At 38.8% G+C, this 22,460-nt stretch overlaps 1 protein-coding gene across 1 annotated transcript; it reads right to left on the bottom strand.

The window, feature by feature from the left end:
• Nucleotides 1-203: 203 nt before the first annotated feature.
• C8H21orf91 (chromosome 8 C21orf91 homolog) lies at nucleotides 204-20,195 on the bottom strand. The gene is made up of 5 exons (XM_075033915.1): nucleotides 20,056-20,195; nucleotides 19,510-19,639; nucleotides 5,696-6,229; nucleotides 2,304-2,366; nucleotides 204-1,237 (listed from the first exon to the last, which is right to left on the bottom strand). The coding sequence occupies exons 2-5, from the start codon at nucleotides 19,631-19,633 to the stop codon at nucleotides 1,077-1,079; spliced, it is 882 nt and encodes a 293-aa protein (XP_074890016.1). The 5' UTR covers nucleotides 19,634-19,639; nucleotides 20,056-20,195; the 3' UTR covers nucleotides 204-1,076.
• Nucleotides 20,196-22,460: the final 2,265 nt, after the last annotated feature.

Below are 22,460 nucleotides of genomic sequence, written 5' to 3'. Positions count from 1 at the left end.
AACTCAGCAACTTTCAGTTACGCAAATGGAGCTCGACAAACTTTGGCAAAAATTAATTGAATTTTCTTGGTATGGTAGACTGATAAAAGTTTTAAAAAAGCAAAGGCTGTTCTGTTTTAAAATATATCACTATTTGCATTTCAAAATCAAAATGCTTTATCACAGTCTGATCCAACTTTATAAAAAAAATCATAACAAGGTAATATTGTATTACAAATTTATTTAGTTTCTTCAAAGTAATTTTTCAGCATTGAAAATTTCACATATAAAACAACTTCTATGCATTAAAACCAAAGTATGGATTATTATTTTTTTAAATTTAAAGGAAGTGCTGTGCTTTTCTCTCATGAACCAAATTCTTCAGTTATAAAGCTGATAAAAATAAGTGATGCACCACCACATTTTTTTAACACACGAAATTCATCTCTTTGGGAAACAAGTTGGGTTCTTTCTTTTTTAAATTGTATCATGAAAGATACAGACCTGAAAAAGGTTAAACAATCATACACAAGGCATAAACATTACACAGAGTAATTCAGACATTTTATAAAGAGATCTGGAAAAGTACCTAAAATAGTGATATTTATTTAGTATAAAATTTCAATAATAAAATATTGCTCATAATAAATAAAACCCCATGAGTTTCATTAATACTGTTCTCTCCTTAAAGCTCTCTAGAATGTAATATGATCAGACCTGATCAAAACTCAAATTTTTATTTTTCCTCTGTATGAAGGAGGCAGGTTTACAGGCTTCAGGTCATTCTTTGTTAGAAACAATTTTATTATCAACAAAACACAGAACTAATTTCAAGGCTCATGCGTAGTTATGGGCAAAAAAAAAAAAAAGCCTAACTATGAATAAACCTTATTACAGTAGATTTTAATACCTAAAACATTTGCTTTTTTTGTTAAAACCGAAGAGGAATAAGACTTCTCATGGATTATGAATGCAAAGAGAAAGCTGCCTAAGTTTCCTCAAAAGCTTCTAAATATCTGTGCAGCTGTACTTAATGGTTAACAAAGCTGTTTGTTAGGGAAAATTAGCTCTATAGGGGGATAGAAGTTCCATCCCCTTTATATGGGGACATTTGATTTCATCCCTGCTCGTCCCATCTGTAGACATGGCAGTTTGGAGTAATTCTTCAGCAGCTGCTCAATTGCAATATGACGGACATTGAGCTCTGAGGCCAAAGAGTCCTTTTCTTGAACTTGCTGCGTCAGCTCTTCAAACACATCTGCAAGAACATTATCAGGTTAAAGCACTTGGTCCCTCTACTTTCACAGAGTTAAGAAGCAGTGCCGAACGTTATTATGAAAGAGACACAGACATATAAGTGGACTTATGCACAAGAACACCACACTTTTTCTCATTCCAGAGCAGCTTGGAGTATGCGTTGTGAACTGAACAGGTCACCAGTTTATAGTTTTAGGTGAACTGAGCCAAGGTGGATCACTTTGTAACTCAAAATGAAGTTGATTTCAATTGTAACAAATAGTGTGGCCAGCAGGAGCAGGGAAGTGATCATCCCCCTGTACTCAGCACTGGAGAGGCCGCACTTTGAATACTGTATTCAGTTTTGCTCCCTCTCTAAAAGAAAGACATTGAGGTGCTGGAGTGCGTCCAAAGAAGAGCAATGAAGCTGGTGAAGGGTGTAGAGTCTTACAAGGAGTGGCTGAGGGAACTGGTGTTGTTTAGCCTGGAGAAAGGGAGGCTGAGGGGAGACCTTATCGCTCTCTACAACTACCTGAAAGGAGGTTGTAGCGAGGTGGGTGTCGGTCTCCTCTCCCAGGTAACAAATGATAGGACATGAGGAAATGGCCTCAGGTTGCACCAGGAGAGGTTTAGATTGGATATTAGGAAAAATTTCTTCACTGAAACAGTTATCAAGCATTGGAACAGGCTGCCCAGGGAAGTGGTTGAGTCACCATCCCCAGAGGTATTTAAAAGGCGTGTAGATATGGTGCTTGGGGACATGGTTCAGTGGTGGACTTCACAGTGTTAGGTGTATGGTTGGACTCGATGATCTTTTCCAATGTAACTTTTCCAGTGTAAACAATTCTATGATTCCAGTAAAAAAAACCCCTTAAAATAAAATATTGCATTCTTCAAAGTGCCAGTTTGCAACACCCAGGGAGGTTACATAATAAAAGCAAGTTGGAAGTTTCTTTTTTTATATGGAAACATGATAGGTCCAGTTCAAAACTTAACTGACAGGAAAGCCATTACATTTTTTTTTCAAACAAAATTTTCTTTATTACAAAGCAACACAAACCCAAACCAGAGTACTGAAAAATTCTCACCCTGGATTTGCTTGAGCAGTTTTTCATTAAGTTGCTTTAACTCTCCAGAAGTCATCATAGTCACTGTAACAATAAAATGTGTTACTACTACTACCAAAGTCACATAAGCATCCCTAAACAGACTCCTATTTTCACAATTTGTCATCATTTGTATCCTAATAATCAACAAATGTGTGGCAGTAAGTCAGTGGCAACATTATTCATCAATCATTTATGGAAAGTTTGAAAATTCTCTCTTTTATGTTGTCATAGACAAAAATTTACCCCACAGGAAAGCCCTTTCTTCAATGTCAAAAAGCTGGAAACTCAAGTCCCCAAAACAGTAGTGTCCAGAATCAGAATTGCTTGTAAATTGCTTGACACCTTTGAACACTTTACCTTCCTCTGACTGCAAAACATGGTTTCCACAGTGTAACCCCTGCAAGTACATCTCTTTAATTGTGGGCAAGTGGACAATTCTGAGGTAAGTCCTGCTGCATTTGCAAGCCTACAGGACACAGCTTCTGGACAGAATTGTCAGCACACAGCTACCTGTTTTGGCTATCAAGTTTTGTGCTGTATGCATAGAAGAATAATGTACATAGTTTCCACTGAGTAACTCAGTGACAAATGATGGAAGAAAAATCTTAGTCTGATATAAAGACCAGCATATAAAAATAGGTTTACTTCTCACTTTCTTGTGCTATGTTCTTAGTGAGAACTAAAAGATCCTCTGCATCATTCGAAAGCCCTTCTGTATCTCACGTTATGTGTACACTTATCATCCTCATAAAAAAAATATATATTAAACCTCGGAGGACAGAATTGTGAAAGTACTCTACGCTGCTGTCGATCAACAGCAACAAGTGGGGAAGCACTGGCCCGCTTCCTAGAAATTCCTCAACCCTGCCATACCTGCTGCTGAGATGCTCTTGGCAGCACAGTGAAAACTGACAATCCTGATCACCACAGGAGGATACAAGGCACTGAAACAAGCTTTAAGACCTTGTAATTTTTAAATATTTTATTTAAACGATGCTGCAGCTTAGCAAAGCTCTCACTGCATACTTGAAGAAAACCTGTGCTGCAAACATGCAGCTTTTGTTCTCAGTGCAAGAGGTTTCTATGTTGTAAATTTAAAGCGTTAAGTTTTGAAAAGGATGGTTTTTGCCTACTCACAGGACTATTTGATTATCCTAAGCCTTCTCTTTCAATCTTTCTCACATCTTGCAGTTGTGGGATATTAACTTTCTGTCAGTAGTGCCAGACCAAAGAAGTTGGCAGCAGCTAAAGATAGCCTACTTGTTACTCAAGACGTAAGGCTATTTAAGAGTGACACAGATTCACCTTTCTCCTCTAACAGCCAGGTACAGTGGTGCTCCTTCCTACCTTCGGGTATCAATACAACTGAAGATTCCTTTCTTGCATATTACCACCCTTTAAGCTCCATGAAAACCCTGATTGGATTTAATACAGTAATTGACAGCTTCATAAAAATGTCAAGATTTTTTTTTCCCCCTTTTATACCCAGTAGTAGGAAGTTACTTCCCATTTCTTCATTATTGTCATCAATATTTCATCAACTGTAGCAAATAGGCAGGTTCACACATTTCATGTGTGTGCATCATGATAGGACTGTTTCATGTCATATAATTCTGATACAGAAGAAAAAGGGAGAAGGAACAGAACACCGAATTTAAATGATAAAACATTATTCTAGCTGTAGCTGAGGTAAATTACAAAGAAATATTGGCCAAGCTATTTACAATTACATTAACAATAGATTTTTTTTTTTCTTTAGTAGACTGCTATGTCATTACAGTGGAGTTACTGCAATAAGAAGGTACCTAATTCTGGCAGAGGAAATCTGACTATATTTTTCTCCAAAATACAAACTTTATATAATCATAGAGTCTCTAAATGAATGTCTTTTAAAGCTAAATACTGCAAAAAGATTAAACGAATACTTGTAATACAACGCAAAATTGCCTCAAAAGTGCATTATGCAGTCATAACAGAATAAAAAAATCTGTTACGGTGCTCAAAACAGCTTTATGTTCCCCTGTCCCAAAATCAGAGATCAGAGAGATAAATTCCAAGTCACTAACTTCACTTAGATAACCCCATAAACCAGGTCAAGCTTTCACAATTCCTCTGTTAAGTGCTGTCCTGGTTTATGTAATCCCAATTTATGACTCCAGAGGACAAGTGGTCAAACAGCACAGCATATCTGTTTTGATTTATGGCTTTAAGACTACTAATTCACTACAAATGCAATATAAAGCATCATACAGCAGTTAAATAATATCTTTTTATAAAGAATGAGAAATGACCAAACTGTGCAAGGACAGTTTTGTTAGTTTGTTAAAAAAACGGGAGCCTAAAGAAACTGATTCCAACTTTTTACAGTACCTCTTTCTCACTCTGTCTTCTGACATTCTGAATTCCATTATTACCTTGTTTTTCATCACCTAGTTTTCCACTGAATATTCGCCAGCCTTTGTCTTCTTTCTCAGGTCTTCTGAAATTCAGAAACCCTCCCCAATTACTTCCCTCATCTACAAAAGTGAGAGTGGATGTATTCCATTGAGGACCAGGCACTGTTCTAAAAGCAGGATGGTAACTGCAGAGATCTCTAGGAACTTAGTCCAAACACATTTCATATAGGCTGATTCCAGATTCCAATATCCTAGATTTTTCTGAACACTTCTTCTGGTGACCTTCTTAAATAACTGGAAAACTTATTTTCCACTGCTTTCAGTATCACCACTGTCATCAAAAGATTGCTCAGATCTACTGCTACAGCCTTTAAGAGGACATGGTGGCATAAAAACCTTCCCATTTTCTTATGCTCAATAAATAGAAAAAAAATAATTAGTAAAATGCACAAGGAAAGCCTGCTACTATTAAGAATGTTTAACTTCATGTTATTTCACAAGTTTGCTCTGCTACCTTACCTCTAATTTCCCCTATTGCTTAGGGCAGCTCTCTGTAAAATGTAACTCAAGGCACCGCACAAGTTCAGTAAAACAGTTATTTTCAGGAGCTTAGTAATCTCCACAGGCATGACTGTGCAACTGCCAGGACTGACATACTGAAGTGACTGCAATCAACTGTAACAGTAACTTTTTTGTGTAAGTTAGGCATGTCCTGTATCACACTGAGGTATCACTAACAGGAAAAAAAAACCCCCCAAAAAAACCACCAACCAACTCCCCCCCAACAACCAAACCCTCCACGCTGTTTGCTTAGCCATGTAGTGTTTTCCTTCACAGATTTTACAGTAACTCCAAACTGTTAAAAGCTGGATTTCAGGATGTAAATTAATGCCCTGTGGGTACATTATGTGGCCAAGAGATATTTCAAAGAATGCCCTTGCTTGCTAGGTTGCATGTAAATAGATATATACTTACATTCTTCCCTGCTGTATTGAGGATGCCTTCTATGAACACTGGGAAGTGAATCACCTTCAACTTTTTCAGCTTTCTGGACTTGGTTGTGATTAGACCACAAAACACTGCTGCAGCAGAAGGTAGCACCTGTTTCTTGTAACACACCAAGTCTGAAATCAGTGGATTCTCTTTGTTCCAAAAGAGTCTGTGAGCAGCCCGAGATGCCTCCAGAATTCCCATCTATCCATTTTGCAGAGTATCTAGGTACTGGGGAGTCAAACTGTGGGAGTAACTTTCTATCAGTCTGATGCCTGAAGTTAAAAAGCTGGTGTTGGGATGTTTTTGAGCTTTCAGGATCAGAGTCTAAATCCTTGTTTTGTGCATACTGTATGATCCAGTTAATTTTTTTGCTCAAGATATTTTTTACTTCTGCATATGGACTTTTAGAGAGTTTTGATCGTGGGCAGTCCTGATTTGCTATTAAGTGAAATTTTTCAAAGCAGTCTCTGTGCCCTCTTAAAGATCTTGTATGTAGAAGATCTGACTTTGGTACTCCTGTAAAGACATAATAGAAAAAAGTTCACTTATACTCAACTGATTTTTCAAAATCTTTACTCGCAAGCAACCAAGAAAACAAAAACTTAACTGATCCTTTCCTATTAACAGTCTAATCACTGTAGTAAACAAGGATACGTGATACTCCACAATTTTTGAAGTTCCACTCAGTCTTGAGTCCTTAGCATATAAAGTATTTTGCACATAGTAATCTCTAGTGCAGGAGTTATAGATTACCTGCACGTGCCTCTTGGATGATAATGCAGATGAATCAAACTGCTAACTCTGTACATACTGCATCACACCTATGCACAAGTGTGTAAGCTGTAAAGCAATACCAGCTATGTATCAGAAAGTTCTATAGAACAATACTGAAGAGCATTTTGAGAGCAGTCATTCATGCTCCCATCTTCCAGGGATAATGTTATGAGCCATCTGCTCAACAAATACTGCAGCGTGTGGGCTTGTGTCATACAAGTGGTCAAACATAATTCAGATTTCAGTCTTAGTTTACTATTTTGCATTGGTACAAGCCTTCAGCCTAGCTAGGTAAGTTAGGTCTAATACTGTCAACACTTGCCAACACTAAACTGTCCTGAAATTAATTTCGTGTAAGATGGACATTTATTCTCCTCTTTACTTGTCCTCCTTCAAAGACTATTCAAATAGCTACAGCAGGTAAGTTACTCAAACCTCAAAGTAATTGATAGCAATTGACATGTTAAAAAGGAACACAATCTGTGAAGATCTACAGTTGGTGAGTGAACACAGATGGTATGAAAAATGACTATTTCAGAAAGTTAATAGTACTCCAGTACAAAATAACTTTCTGCAACTTCAGTGGATATTTATTTTTCTTCAGATTCATCTGTGCAGTAGATTCAGTATCCAAGCCCACAATATTGGACAGTTCGTCATTTATCTGAACGCCCAGGAGGCGTTCTTGGGTACTACTTGGGAGGTCCTAATATAATGAAAAACAATTTCATCAAACAAGTACCTCATCACAAACAATATACCTGTGAACCACTGTTTGAAAGTGCTCAATGCTTGCTAAAGACAGAATATTTAAATCAACATAGGATAATGTAATTTGATCTTTGAAACTAGGCGACATGAACCAAGCTGCAGTCATTTTACCTTTTAGCACAGAAGGAAGTATATAAGAGTGATTAAAATAAAAGAAAAACCAAGAAATGCAACAGGTAAAATTTTATAACAGAGACTTTAGTGAGCAATTAGCAGAAAGCTGCATGTTACAACAATCCTCAGTTATATCTGACTTACCCTCTTAAATTCTTGTGGTAAACTTTAAGCCCTCCACCTCAAATGATTAACAAATGATAAGCTGTTAAGTGATTAAATTCTGTAAATTCCCAAACTACTCTCAAAACTAAGCTACAAAAGTAAAATTCTTAACATGAAACTAGTGAAAACAAATCCAAGCACTTCATTTTGATTATCTCATTTGCTGGTAACTGGTGTTTAAAGTTAGGGAGTTGAAACACTGAGAGTAGCCATTATGAACTTTTGATTTTCCACTCTTTGGGCAGCATTGAAACTCAAGAGCATTACTGTTCTGGTTGAGTTTGTAAGCATATACACAAAATTTATGGGGCAAAATGACAAAGAGTGGAAAATGAATGAGGACAGTAGTGGAATTTATTTAGTTCTTAGCAGCAGGGGAGAAAGGTAAGGTCATGAAAACAGATACTCCTTCTGCCCACGAACTAAGTATTAGAACAAACAAAAACCACACCCCAACCAGAGGCACCTTTTAAGAAGTTCTTCAGCAAAGTACTAAGAAAGATGTTGTCTTCATGGGTACAGAGTCAAGATTCTCATTCTACACCTCAAACTATCTTTCAACCTCTTTCAGCAAATAGCCATTCACTGACTATTCTGAAGCTCTACACGATCTACTGCCTACCTGCAAGGCTATTTTCCCTCTTTATCTTTACAGGGACTTAAAAAAACAAAACCAAATAAACATTTCTAGTGAAAACAAGGAAAGAAGTAATTTGTTTCATGACTTATCAGCACAATTTAAATATAGCAAGTCTGCTTAACTCTAGGAGCATGATGGAAACCCTTAAATCTTTAAGCCACAGGGAAGAGCAAACATTGTCAATTGAAAGTATAAGGCATATATTGACAACACTGCAAACCCTACAAAACCAGAATTATTTGGTCAATATTATTTGCTTTACCCAAGTGATTCTTCAACATGCTACGCTGCTGATGCTTAGAGCGCTTTCTTTTACTTACAGAAAGAGCCCTCAGATTGGCTGAAAAACAAGTTTTACACAATTTTTCTATATGATAAACACTCAGGAACCCACCTAACAATTTGACCGTAAGACAAATGAATGAAGCCAATGTTTTCTGATCACAGGACAGAGTAATCCTGTCTAAAGCAAATAATTGAAGATTTAGCGAAGAGGGAAGAGAACTGCACAAAGTACAGTTAGTAAGTCTGGGACAAATGTAGTTTTGCACAGATTGTTTCTAGTTCATGGCTGCTAATAGGTACTACCGTCTGTTTTGCCCTCAGGATACCACGCTTTTCCCAACTCAAAAATCAAATACACCTACCAAGTTTTTACTTCTTTATTCCCCCCTGCATCTCCTCCTTCCCCAAAACTAGGGAAAGAACTACTGCAGTGTTTCTATTAAAAACAGAAAAAAATGAATCTTGCAAGTGTAATGAAACATCCCCAGAGCTGCTTCTAGAGGCATGACCTCTTGCAGTTAAGTCCTCTGCCTGGCACATGTGAAGAACCCGGTCAGACTACACTTCCTCACATATATACACTATCACTTTTGGGGCAATCACAAAAGAAACACCTGTACAACAAATGATAGAATACTACCATATCACTTAAAAAAAAAATTCCTTTGAGGCTTTCTGCTTCATTATTTCAGTAAGAATAAATGTTACTTCTCCAATAGGACAAGTGAGACCACATAAAATAAATAACAATTTTAGTTACACAAAAAAACCCCAAGTGCAGCATGACTTTATGAAGCCCCATCTGACTTACGACTAAGCCATAAGCTCAAGATTAGTCCAGTCTTTCCTTCTGACAAATTTATCTTTTAAAAGAGTTCTGAACATTGTTAACTTCCCCACTCCAGAGGCACGCTGCTCAAAGAATGCTGTTTTATCAGAACTCAGTGATACTGGGTATGCTTGAAATCAGCAACTATTGAAGTAATATTTTTTATTCTGTAAAAGTCTAAGTTTTGCTATTTATATGCCACATATTAGCCATAATGTCACTATTTCTGAACATAGAGCAAGTATTACAAAACACTTCCAGTATACAGGACTACACTCCCCATTCTGCCGCTGCCTGCCCCTCCCCCCCCCCGAATTTACATCCTTCCCCATCTTTTACTCCACTGAAAAAACCAAAAAGGGTCAGTCTAAATACTCTTCAAAACAGTAAGGAACAGAAAATGTACAAAACCAAAATGGTTTTGTACAGAATTGCTAACAGATTTGCTTCAGCTTTCACATAACTGGTTTGGATTCCTACTGTAACAAACACATGCAAAAAAATCCTCCAAAACCCAAACCAACCCTCAATCTTTCTTTTGTACTGAGGTGACAGTTCTTTCCTATACAGAGAACATAACATCAGCCACTAACCTTCTGGAATTGCATCCCAAGAGCTGAGCATTCACAGCAGCTGCTGTGCCAGCACAAACTAGTAATGACGTACAAGTATTACAGCAAGTACAAGTACGCTTCTTTGACACAAATTCTTCTGTTGCGGGCAATACCATCACCTTTACAAGGCAGTAAAGATGCCTATTTCTTTTTGGTAAGACTTAATACTCCATTCAGCTTACTTCATATTTTCTCCTTCATCACAACTGCAGAAAAATCTACCAGCTGGTAAACTGGCATGGATAAAACGAATGATATATAAAGCTTAGAAGACACATTACTTTATTCCACACTATACACAAAGAGATGAATAAAGCAAGGTAGGACTTCTGTACATTAAAAGAAGTAATATCGTAACTTTGATGAACAGCTATTGTGAGTTATGGCGATTTTCACAGGGTTTCAGTTTTGTCTCAACATCCCTGTTTGCTAATACCCATCTCAACCTTTTTATTTTTAGGCTGGTTCTTCAAGTCAGCAATCATATAACCATCAACATTCCCCCCCCCCATATATTTAGGTATGTGTACATTTGTCCTTTATCTTACTTTCCAAGAAGAGGATTGCAGACTATGTCCAAGTATGTCCTACCCTTCATACTTATTTTTTCAGAGAAGGAAAAAGAACTGCAAAAAGCAGCAAAAAGCCCACAGCCATCAAGAGCAGGAATGCTTTATCTGCAGGAAAAAAAAAATCCACCTAAATTCAGTAACATCTAGAAGACCATATCTAACTTAAGACAGCAGATGCCAGAGACGATTCCTCAAGTGAGCAAGATTCACAGGATAATGCCAAACCTCAAGACAAATCATAAAAGAATCTCAGTAAGTGTTTACCATCCATTATTTGCTTCTGATTCTGGTAACTCATGTGTCCTAGATGAAAGAGGAATGGTATCAAATTACCCAGCAGTATCTTTCTACGTTGAGCACTTGTGAGAACAGGGCTGCTTACGGGAGAGGGGGCAGGGGGGAAGTGGAGCATTTCAATTTTAAAGCTATGCAAGGCAGAAACTCTTCCTCTATACTGGTATAGTTCTCAACATACTGAGTCCTAATCCAGTCCTGCAAAATAATTTTGTAAATAAATGACTAGCAATTACGCAATTTATGAAGTAGTATACATTTTTGTAACTTCTAGTTATTTGTAAGTGCAAAGTAGCAGAGAGCAGGGAGACTATTTACCATATAATCAGGTGCATAAGCACATCTCAATAAATTCCACCCCATTTTAAAGCACTCGTACGTGAAAGCAAATCAGTTTCCATCATATTAAAATCTGTTGGGTTGTTTTTAAGGGAAGAAGTCCATAAAGACTTTGCTTGTGCCCTTGCAACTGGTTCACTGAGAACTATGTATACTCTTCTTCATGATAAAGATACAGAACTGCATTGAAATGTTTGCTCACATTTATATATAAAGCTGGCTAGAATAGCTGTCTTATTTGGAGATTATAATAATAATAAAGAAGTTCAATTCTAAAGGAATGCTCCTGAATTCCCAGACTACTTCACATCCTTTCACAAACGTTTTCATTAAAAAAAAGAAAATCAGTGATCATTAGCCTGCTTGTTTATCTTCCACAGTGGTTTTTTTTTAATTTGTTATTCTTTTTTTTAAAAACCTTCTTATTTGGTCTTTCAGCTCCATCAGCTGGAAATAATGTTAAAGAAAGTGTGTGTTCCCTTCTTAGCAATTTGTAATGCAATGCTGGAAACTAACTGTTTTTGCAATGGTGAATAACCTTAGCTTGAACAGCTGAAGAGGAAAAAAAACCCCAGAATTTAAGATGAAGTGAACTAAAATTAACAAGAATACTTCTAGACACATGAACAGTCAATTTTAAGTTTGTACTACATTAGTTAAAGCCATATTAAAGTCCCTTTAAAGAATTTATAAATACTTCTGGGTAAGTTTTATACCCGACCATAGAGAAAGAAAAAGAAAAGCTGCCTTCTCAGTATAACACTGGCGTCTACCATATATATAGCTTCCATAAACGTGTAAAGTACATGTGGTTATTAAGGACAGTCAAAGGAGAGTGAATGCACTTCATAAAACAAATTTGTATAGTACTGGCAACATGGATGAAATTAACTGTTTAAGTCAGAACACTTAGAAAAGGTACACCTGTAGTTTTAGCTAGTTGTGGAGGCTGCCTTCATAGCCAGTGAAGAAACACTTCTCAGGCACAACTCACCTCATCTTAACTAGTTACCTCTAGAAAGATTTGTGATAGGCACCTATGCTTTTTCCTTTAATCCTGTAAGCAAGCATGAACCCTTGTGAAGGGCACCCGTCTGTGGCTGCCTACTTTAGGAGCCCCGGCTTTCACTACACATTCTGAAACGTCCCAGCTGCTGCTCCCCTCCCGCACACACACAGTATCGCTCTGTGAACAGGCATGTTTAGCCAGCTCACAAAACAGCTCCTAAACATCTGCTAGTGTCCACTAGCAACACAAAGATCAGATGAGCTCAAGTTTGGTTCACCTAGTGTACAGCGCTAAGACCTGCAGCAGACGGGGAAATGCTTCACAAGACATTAAATGTTCACGTCTATTTTAAGCCACTGCTGCATCTTAGTCTGCTTATTAAGAGTGCTGAAAGAGGGGGGTTCTTATAATAGAAAAGCAGGTCCCAAGACCTGTTCAAAATACATTAAATAAAACCAGCCCATGATAACCTAAGACAGCAAGTCATCCACACGTTCAAATGACAAGAGCTGGGGAAAACTGATACGCTTCAGTTGTATAATTCTGCCAACACTGAAAAATGGGATCTTTAGAGACATATACATCCGCCTGACAAGACTTAAAGCCAACAACTATTTTTAAGTGTATGCATGCAGTTTCATTTGAGAGTTAAATCTTATGATTTATGAGATTGGCTAGAAGGAAAATGCCAGTGCCATTCATTAACTTCCAAAACCAGACACCTGGTAAAGACTAGATATCATCTTGTTCATAAATTAAAGTTCTCTCCTCACTTTCATATGATAAAGCCAGTACATTCCATACATCAAGTGTGCATACAAATCATCTCACACTGCATTTCTATTAGCTCATTTGTATTTTAGTACATAGCAAAGACATACTATGTAAAACTGAACAGAGATCCAACTGACCCTTTAAACACATTTTCAAAATTCATGTTCCCTATAAACTACTTCACTAAGAAGAGACTTTACTACCATATTAGACAATGAAAACTTTACTGCAGGAGCTACTATGTTAAAGATGTCTCACACTTTGGAAGAAAAAAATCAATTAAATTGACCTTGAAGAGAACGGAAGCCATAAGATAGTATTTCTGTATTCTGGATGATGCCAGGTAAGTAACATTAACTGCCCAATTTGCTTGTTTGCATGTACAAACCTCCCAAATTCACACATAGAAAATGCAAGAATGTACTTTTAGAACTAGCCACACAGCTCTACTATTACTCAGCGGTACTTATATGGCACTTAGAAGATTAAGAATAGCACCACCAACTATGTTTGGACTTGAATTCGTAGTTAAGAGGTTTACTGGAAACTGCAGCAAGTTCCACAAGTCCATTCAAGGTTGCAGATATGAGTCATACCCCTGGACTGCAAATATTACCTTGAACCAAGTTCTCATCTGTCTAGCCTAAAGGGCAGTGATGAAATTTTTTAGCTTTTGTTGCCAGAATAATACATTTTATTGGTTATTATTTCATTAACATTGAAAAAAAGAAGGATGGGTAATTATTTTGGAACAGAATGAAATTAAAACAGCAGTTTCCAATCCTTTCAGCTATACCTTACAACCCATTTTATTTCAGTGACATATTTTTCTGTAGGGTCTAAGAAGAAAAAAATGATATTTGAATGTTTATAGCTTTTAACAACTAAACCACTTTTTTTTTTTTTTTAAGATGAACATAAAGAACACAGAATGATATTACACAAGATTTTATAGACCTTAATAGGAAAAAAGCTATGCAACAAGACAGATTTTTTTATATCATCTTTGTCTCAGCCTGGAGACTAGGATGCACCAACCTGACATTGAAATTGCCTCAAATGCTGTGAGCCTATCAGCACTTTAAAGGATCATGGAAATGTAATTAATAAATATAAATCAGGGGAATAAACGCCCAGTATTTATACTATCTCTTCTTTTATATTACAAGACCTGGGATACAGACCATCATTTGCTATTCAGCTGTTGTCCAACTTTAAACAGAAATGGAAGCAAGCCAGTTTCCTTGTCATCTAGCATTCTCCAAGATGTTATCGTAGTTAGTAGCACCAGATAAGCAAAAGAGTAAATAAAAATCAGCTCAATCATGTTTTCCCCTTCTGTTATGGTTTTGTCTGTTACAAACCCTCTAATTTCAAGAAACTCACAGATTTTTAACTAATTCTGCATTAAGACATACCCGCATGAAACCAGGTTCAGACAGATTCATTCTCTACGACAAGTAATGTAAAACTAAACCGTAATTATTACAGAATTTCAACTTTGAAACCTTCAGAGACAAGTCTGATATTTGAACAAATACATTCAGGTATTAAGTTCCTGAAGCTGGGATTTCCACAGGCATTGCCCAGAGGATCACAAAGCGTTCATTAACGAAGAACACACCTGCATTGCACAATGCATTCCCACGTGAAGATACCTGAACTCTAAACAGCACCACAGGCAGCACAACTGCTTAGCACTCTAGTCACCTTTGTGTGCTCTGTGAAACATGGGCTAGATAGTTACATCCTCCTAACAGGAGAATTAGAGCATAGTCAGGTATCTCCATACAGCACCGCATTCTTATGTGGAAATCCTACAACTGGAATTTCAAAGCAGTTTGTAGGATGCCATATTCAGGCAGAGGGTTTTGTTTTGTTGAGACGTACACATACAGACAGCTTTTATACACAGACACACGTATATTTTTATGTGTTCATATATTTCCCCCCAACCATCAGTTAAACCTGCAGATCTGTTATTAGTATTACATATTTGCTACCAGAGTTCAGTTAATCATTTTCCCATATTATAATGAAATTAAAAAGAAGAAATTTGTCTCAAACTGACAGAAAACACATTATTTCCTGGCTTATGCAATTCAGTTACACATGAATTTAAAACATTTCCTATTTCAATCCAGAGATTACTGTGCCGCCTTCTCAGAAAAACAAAACAGTACACAATCTCTGATGTTCACTTTGTCTGCACAAGGCAAACAAAAGCCAACACCAAACTCCAGAAGACCCACACCACCAGGATATCCTAAACCCCATCTAGAACTTTAAAACCACTGTACAGAATCAGCTTCATTTCTCACATATGAAATAATAAATGACCATTTTAAGTATTTTGCATATTTTAAAGACTCACGTTAGCATTCTGATGTGCTAAATCACCTGATAATGATCCTTCAGGCACAAAAGCCAGTTTTGCAATAAAGTATGTATGTGTAGCTCAGTCCATTGAGCCTCCCTGAGCATGAATCCTCAAACTGAGCTGCAAGAGCAAGTGCAACAGGGACAAAAATACTGCCCTTTCAAGACACGCTCCCCCACCCCGTTTAGACTGAAGATTAGCACTACTTAACTATGCTAAGAAAGTTACTCTTTCCCTGTTCCTCAAGAGAAGTTGATGACACATAACAGGAGGAAGTTTAAACCTGCATCTTGACTTTGTTTCTGTATGCCCACATTCCCTTCCTCCTTACTTTGCCAATACTCCTTAAGTCAACTTCAGAGAAACAGACCCTATAATCCATGTATATCACTTCTGAATAAATTCTGTGACAGACACCACAGCTAAACTCCAAGCTGCACTCAAACCAGCAGTTTCTGTGAATTAACTAAACTTAGTAAGAAGCACAATCACATTCTAGGCCAAGCTATCATTTTATTTTATTAAAAGTCTAAAATCTAGTATTAAAAAAATTATGGAGTAATGATTTCTGATAAAAAACATAAAGGTTTTATGACACAGTAACTAACTTCCTCATTCAGAATTATTTAAGGCAGACCACAGATTAAGCTTTCTGTGTAGTGGTCTTCTCTATAAAGGACTATAAGAATAATTTGATTTTTTTTTTGTTTTTATCAATTATGTAACATTATCAAGCTATTGTCCAAACATAATAAAGGTTACAAAAATACACCTCAACATCAGGAAGGTAAAGGCTGAGACACATCACAACACTGATCCAGGAAGAAATCTGTTGAGTCATTACTGTTGGGGATGGTCTACGATTTGTTCATTTTGAATTACTCCTCTTACTTAGCCAAGACGATCAATGTTACCATCTACATGCAAGCAAACGTACTGCTGTTGAACTCACAGATGTCAGAAGACACAACGATTCACCAATCTATAATGTAGTTAAGTACAGCTAAGTAAATTATATTTCTATAGTGTTTTGTTTATATACCTTTGAGAAAGTCTGTTTCAGAGGCAATTCAGGTGGCTAAGCCTTGGGCTAGATCAGTTTCAAGTGTGTGGATTTACCTTAGACAGCTTTAAGCAATCAGATACTGGCACAAAGGGAAACAGAACTGTTCTCAAGAGTTTTGTTAAAGCACTAGAATATAACACCCTTTTAAAAAAGGAAATTGGGAAACCTGCTTCCAGCATTTCATATGTGGAAGTTAACAGGGTGCTGCAAACAGTGGGAGTACTTAAGCATGCTGCAAGATGCTGAGCTGTGACTAATAGCCTGTCTGTTCTTCAACAGCAGTGATTTCCTGCTTCACTTAGGGAGAAGTTATGCATGCACATCAACACTAAAAATGAGCAAGCCTTAAAGCACTGACCTAGCTGTTGCATTAATATCTTTTTAGAATAGCCTATTTCACTTCCTGAATTACTTAAAAAAATATGTACGTGTTTTAATTGCTTGGATTTTTAAATATAATGTTAAATAAAAAAAGCAAACTATTAGCGATAAAGACACTTATTTGTAAGTGTAGGATACCACATCTACAGAGTTATACAACTTACAGTTGACTGTTCAAGTAGCTATGTTATAATGTATCTGAACTGCATTAAAATATAATTTTAATAATATTTTAGTAATATATATACAATATAATATATATATTTTAATAATAATATAAGACTTAGGTTAGATATTAGGAAAAATTTTTTTACTGAGAGGGTTGTCAAACATTGGAATTGGCTGCCCAGGGAAGCGGTTGAGTCACCATCCCTGGAGGTATTCAAAAACCGAGTGGATGGGGTACTTCAGGACATGGTTTAGTGGGCATGGTTGATGGTTGATCTCGATGAAGGTCTTTTCCAACCTAAACGATTCTATGATTCTATAAGCAGGAGGTTAGTATGAAAACATCCAGTATAAAATTCTGAGTTAGTGAATTATCCATTTCATTCCTTACCCAGGGTTGCCAAAAGATTACTTTAGATGTATATAAATCATAGTCTTTATTGCAGGAAATACAGGAATGCAGTAGATATATCAAAAGTAGGTAGGAAGAATGTGAGCATGGATATGGTAAGGGGCTGGCTCACGCAGTAGTTCAGCTAAAAAGTCTTATGAAGATGCTTTATAAAAAGTCACTTACACAATCTCCGCCACCCTTAAACGTCCTCTCCCTATAACAGCAGTAACAGTGTATCTTTTCAAAGTGGTACACAGAAAACATAATATCAGAAGTTAAGATATTTTGATGCTATAATGATCAATGATATTAATACTTTTCTTTTACTATGCAAAATAAAAGATTAAGAATATAACAGTGAATGTAATTTCAGGTGAGCTTTCATCAGTATTCTATTCAAGTAGTCTTCTTTTAAAATTAATCAAAAATTTAGAAGATTATGCAAAGTAGTCTGCTGCACAGACTAAGTCTTTACTATTAAAGTCTAGTTAAGAGTTCGGGGGGGAGGGGGAATATTCCAGCTAAAACATATGATCATTTTGTAAAGTAATACCCATAACAAATAACTTTGACAAATCCACAGCTTATGTTAAATAATGGAGCAATCCAGCAATTTTTTAATGCATCCTGTTTTATTTGTTTCAATACTTCCAAAACAAAACTAGATTCTGAATGTAATCGAAGTACTTGATTCTCATTATGGCAATATGTTTTTTTTCTCATTTTAAAGCCTAGAGAATAAACATCTTTACATCATATTGAGAACCATAAGCCTATCATTTTAAAGCAGTAAGAAAACTCAAGCAGATTGACAGGCTGTCTTGGGTTAGATAGTTGCTCTGTGTTTTACCAAAAAAGTGCAAATACACAAGCATATCTCTTGTAAACAAAAGCATAAAGTGTGCAAATTATTACTGAACTATGAAAGCATCATTCAGATTAAAATATATTGCCTCTAGTAGCAACAAAGCCTTTAAAGGCATCATTTTTTTAAAAAATCAAACCAGAACTAAGTATTTAAAAGTGATTCCAATTTGCTAATGCATTTTTCAGATTTCTGTAAGGTAAGAACAAAATTTTATTACCTATGCACGCCTTAAAAGTCAGATGCACAATAGAAACAGTGTATGGAATACATACCCTTACAGCCCCCTACATTCCAGTCAGTTTTATGCTTCTTAGGGTTCAGAATAAGCAACCACATCACTGGGTACAGTGCTCATACCTCATAGCACTTTCCCCTCAGAAAGACCTCATCTTAAGACCTTTAGTGTACTTCCATATATGTCAGAGACACAGCAAATCTTATTATCATCAAGAAATGGGACTATTCACGTAATAGCGTCAAGATCTTCATATTCAATTGCTCCATACCAATACAGATTACTCTAGGTAGTCACATATAAAGTAGTATTTACCAATTGTACTTACATAACTGGAATCAAGCAACAATTATTTACACTTCCAAAAAATACTTATTTGACTTAAAAAAGGGAAATAACTCATTTACTGCTCATCCATGCCCCACACTTGATTCATGCATGAAAAGCAGCAACAAGCTAAGTAAATTCTTTAGCAAAACAAGGTTTGAAATTCTGAAAATACCATTTTGGAGGCCAGAGACTACGCTTACAAGATTAGATTTTTAAAAGATGGACAAAATTCCCACTTTATAATTTGCAAACTTTAAGAAGCTTTGACAATGAACTTGGTTTTATTATATTACATGTCACTCTATGAAGGCAAAAATAAATAACCCTCTGATTACTTATAGTGAAAGTGAAACATTGATCTGCTTCCAAAAAACCCCTATTGTACTTTAAAATTTGCAATTTAAGTAAGTTTTATACACAGACCCCTCTAACTATTGAGCAAAAATCCTGAATAAAGGCAGGAGACAAACTCCTGCCGATCTGAGTTAACACCAGAGGTCTAATACCAGCAGGTGAAATTAACACCAGGACATTTCAGAACCTCTCAAAAGGTGGGTACATCTTTACACCTAGGGGAGCAGGCGCTAGAGCAGCCAGGGCACCCACCTTTGCTGGAAATGAGCTACCTGGGAACGTAACAAACTAGTTTGGCCAGCAAGAAAACTTTCTAAGCATACATGTTTTCAAACCTAAGCCTTTACGAAAGCTTTCAGGTAAGCTCAATTCACACTCGGCTCCAAGCAAAGCAGTCTGTGACCAAAATTTGACGAAGATGACTCGCTTTAAAACGTTACCTTCGATGTTCAGCTCAAAACAAACGTGGCAGAACGAGAGCGTTTCCTTCTCGGTCCCCAGCTTGCAGACGCTGCAGACGTTGTCATCGTCCAAGTCGATGCTCACAAACTGCTCTTCGTTCATAGTGCCCTTGGGGGGTGGCGACAAGGGAGGGGACCGTTATTTCAACCGCCACCCCGGCGAAGCACCGGCCGCCCCGCGCCTGGGGAGGCGGCCGGCGGCACCACACGCCGCCCCCCCCGGGCCCCGGTCCCGGCCCGCCCCGACACGCCAGGCCGAGAGCGGAACGAGGGAGGGAGCGTCCCGGGAAAGTTTCTTCCTCAGAGCGCGGGGGAGGGGGGGGCACGGGCAGCGGTCAGGTCGCACAGCGACCGAGCCCTCCCGCCGCCTTCCCGCCCGCGCACCCCTCCTTTCGTCCGGAGGCTGCCCCGTCCCGTCCCGCTCCCTGCCAAGCTCCATCCACAGGCGCCTCATCACCCACCCGCCTCCGCGCACCGGCGGCACGGACGCTCCGCCACCGCTAGAACCGCCCCGGCCCCGCTCACCACCGCCGCCGCCGCCCGCCCCAGCGCCGCGCTCCACTATTGTTCGGCCGCCAGCGCCTCCGCCGCCGGAGCTCGGCGCCAGGCACCGCCCGCCGCTTCCGGCCGAGACCACGGCTCCTGCGGGGGGGTAGGGGAACTGGGCCCTAGAGCCGCGCTCCGCCGCACCTCAGCGGCTGACGTCGCCTCAGAGCAGGGCCATGAAGGGCGGTGAGGCGGAAGGAGCGAGCGGCTGCCGCCTCCCCGCCCCTCCGCGCGGCCACGGCCACCGGGAGCTCCCCTGCTCCCCAGCAGTATTGGGCTCTCCCAGAGCGCGGCTGCGGTACCTCCCCCGCGCGGGGGAACGGGGGCGGGGTGGGGGGATGAGGGGAAGTCCGCCCCGCGCCGCGGCAGCCCCGCCCCCTGCCCCGCCCCGCCCCGTCCCGTCCCGGGGGAGCAGGGGAGCGGGCAATGGGGCGGGAGGGACGCCGTGATCCGTGTGGCGGTGCTGATGCCTCGTTTGCGGCCTAGTTCTGCAGTTATCCCAGCGTACATTTGCATTTAATTAGCTGGTGATACATGATACGGAGTGCCCTCGGGATTCGTGTTGATAAGGTTTTGTTAGCAATGCCAAAAAAAAAAAAAAGTGTGTCGGAATTGAGGCCAGGTTTGCGGAACGGCAGGGAGGGAATAAAGTCAAGATCTGCTGCCACGCGTGTGTGCCCAGAACTGGCAAATCTGTGCTGAATTTTAGCTATGTCCTTTCATGGCTCAGGATGGGATTACTCTAGCCTGAGCTTCCCAGGAAATAAAAATTGCTCCTCAGGGATTGTTGTTGGGTTTTGCCTCATGTACCTACAGAGGAAGGAAAGAAAAAAGTGTAACTGTTGAACGGCGTTAAAAGCTGGTGTGCATGGAAGGCAGGAGATGGAGGAGAAAGGGGAATGTGCATAAGAGAGAAACAGTCTATGAGTCCCAAGTATACATATTTGACGTGATGGAAAATACCAAGAACAGGCTGTAAGTATGACCTGAATAGAAAGCAAAAGCAAGCCAGATCTGTGCTTGCGCTTTGTACATGAAGCCACAGCTGATAGATCGTATCGCCTTGAGAATTTCCACAACTGACGGAAATTACGTACAACAGGTTCCTACGTGTCAAAGTAGGATTGTTTATGAAAGAGCTAAGTAATCTCCAGAATCCCCTCCGTCAAAACACATCTCTACAGTTTTTATTGTTTCTTTCACTATTTTCTTGGGGCATTTTCTTCAATTTTATCAAAAAGAAAGAAAAAAGAAATCCCGGGCTGTGCTAGAGTCCCATCCTTCACAGCTCTTAATTAGCGAGTTGACTTCAGCTTTGCTTCTGTTGGAGGATGATGGAGCATATTTCATCCCAGAGCTTCCTGAAATCTTCCTCAAATTGTTTCTCCCATGGGCTGAGACTGGACTTGGGAGAAGGGTTGCATTTCCCTGTCCCCTCGTCCGCTGCTTTTTTGATATGCCTGAAGATTGCTAAGGAAGCAGCAGCCTGACTTCATTGCAAAAGCAATATTAAGACACAAAAAAGGATGTCAGCCTGGGGTAGAAGATTTAGAAACAGAAAGGAGAGACTGGCCAGATGATGGTAGAGGATTATAAAATCTATAAATATTGGAGTATTTTCCTCTCCAGAATCTGATGGCTATTGAGTCTCAACAGCCCATCGCCACAGAGCAGCAGCAGCTGTGAGCTCCAGTGGCAAAAAAGTCATGAATCTTGTTAATAAATGACATGTGGGAGACAGTATGGCTCTCCGTAACTGAGCTGCTTTTCTTGTAAAAAATTGCTCTAAAATATAGAGGTCATAGCATTAAAAATAGTGAAAGAGAACTAAAGCTTCAGGTACAAAGTTATGAAAAAACCTAGCAAATACCAAGGTGAAGAAGATTGTCTGCAATTTTAACTACTGCCCATGATGTGGTTTATATGTATACATACACATACGTATTTCCTCCCAGGTCCCTTGGTTCATCAGTGCACGTTATTCAAGCTAATGGTTTACTTACATTGGAAAATTATTTTAGTAGCAAACAAATCCGTTCTGTCTTTTTATGCTTCATTTTCCCTACTGAGTTTGCATTTTTATTATAGGGAGGCTTTGGCAGTGATCATGTTTTAATAATTACCACTGCTTCACCTTCCCCCAGCTGCTTGGTTGTGTTCCCACACTGTTTTCTTGCTGTCTTTCAGTGTTTGTGAGATGACACAAGGGACTGGATCACTGATTTAAAAGAAAGAAAATTAATTCTACCTCAGATCAATTCACTCCTTTGCTTCACAGTGCAGCCCTTTAAGCACTGGTGGGAAGACAGCTGAAGAGGTGATGCACAGACGAAAATGAGTACTCTGGCCCCTGTATCATGAAATCATGGCTTGAGCTTCATTAG

The sequence above is a fragment of the Buteo buteo genome, chromosome 8, assembly GCF_964188355.1.
Source record: "Buteo buteo chromosome 8, bButBut1.hap1.1, whole genome shotgun sequence".
NCBI classification, from domain to species: Eukaryota; Metazoa; Chordata; class Aves; order Accipitriformes; family Accipitridae; genus Buteo; species Buteo buteo.
The sequence above is the reverse complement of the archived record's forward strand: the minus strand, read 5'-3'. Positions and strand labels throughout refer to the sequence as shown.

Bases quoted from the DNA above. Each gene is read 5' to 3' on its own strand.
- C8H21orf91 (XM_075033915.1), bottom strand. From the start codon at position 19,633: ATGAACGAAGAGCAGTTTGTGAGCATCGACTTGGACGATGACAACGTC. The intron at 2,367-5,695 runs GTAAGTATATAT...TTATTGTTACAG, and splicing joins TCAATACAGCAGGGAAGAAT to TGACTATGATGACTTCTGGA. The intron at 1,238-2,303 runs GTGAGAATTTTT...ATGTTCTTGCAG, and splicing joins ACTGCTCAAGCAAATCCAGG to ATGTGTTTGAAGAGCTGACG.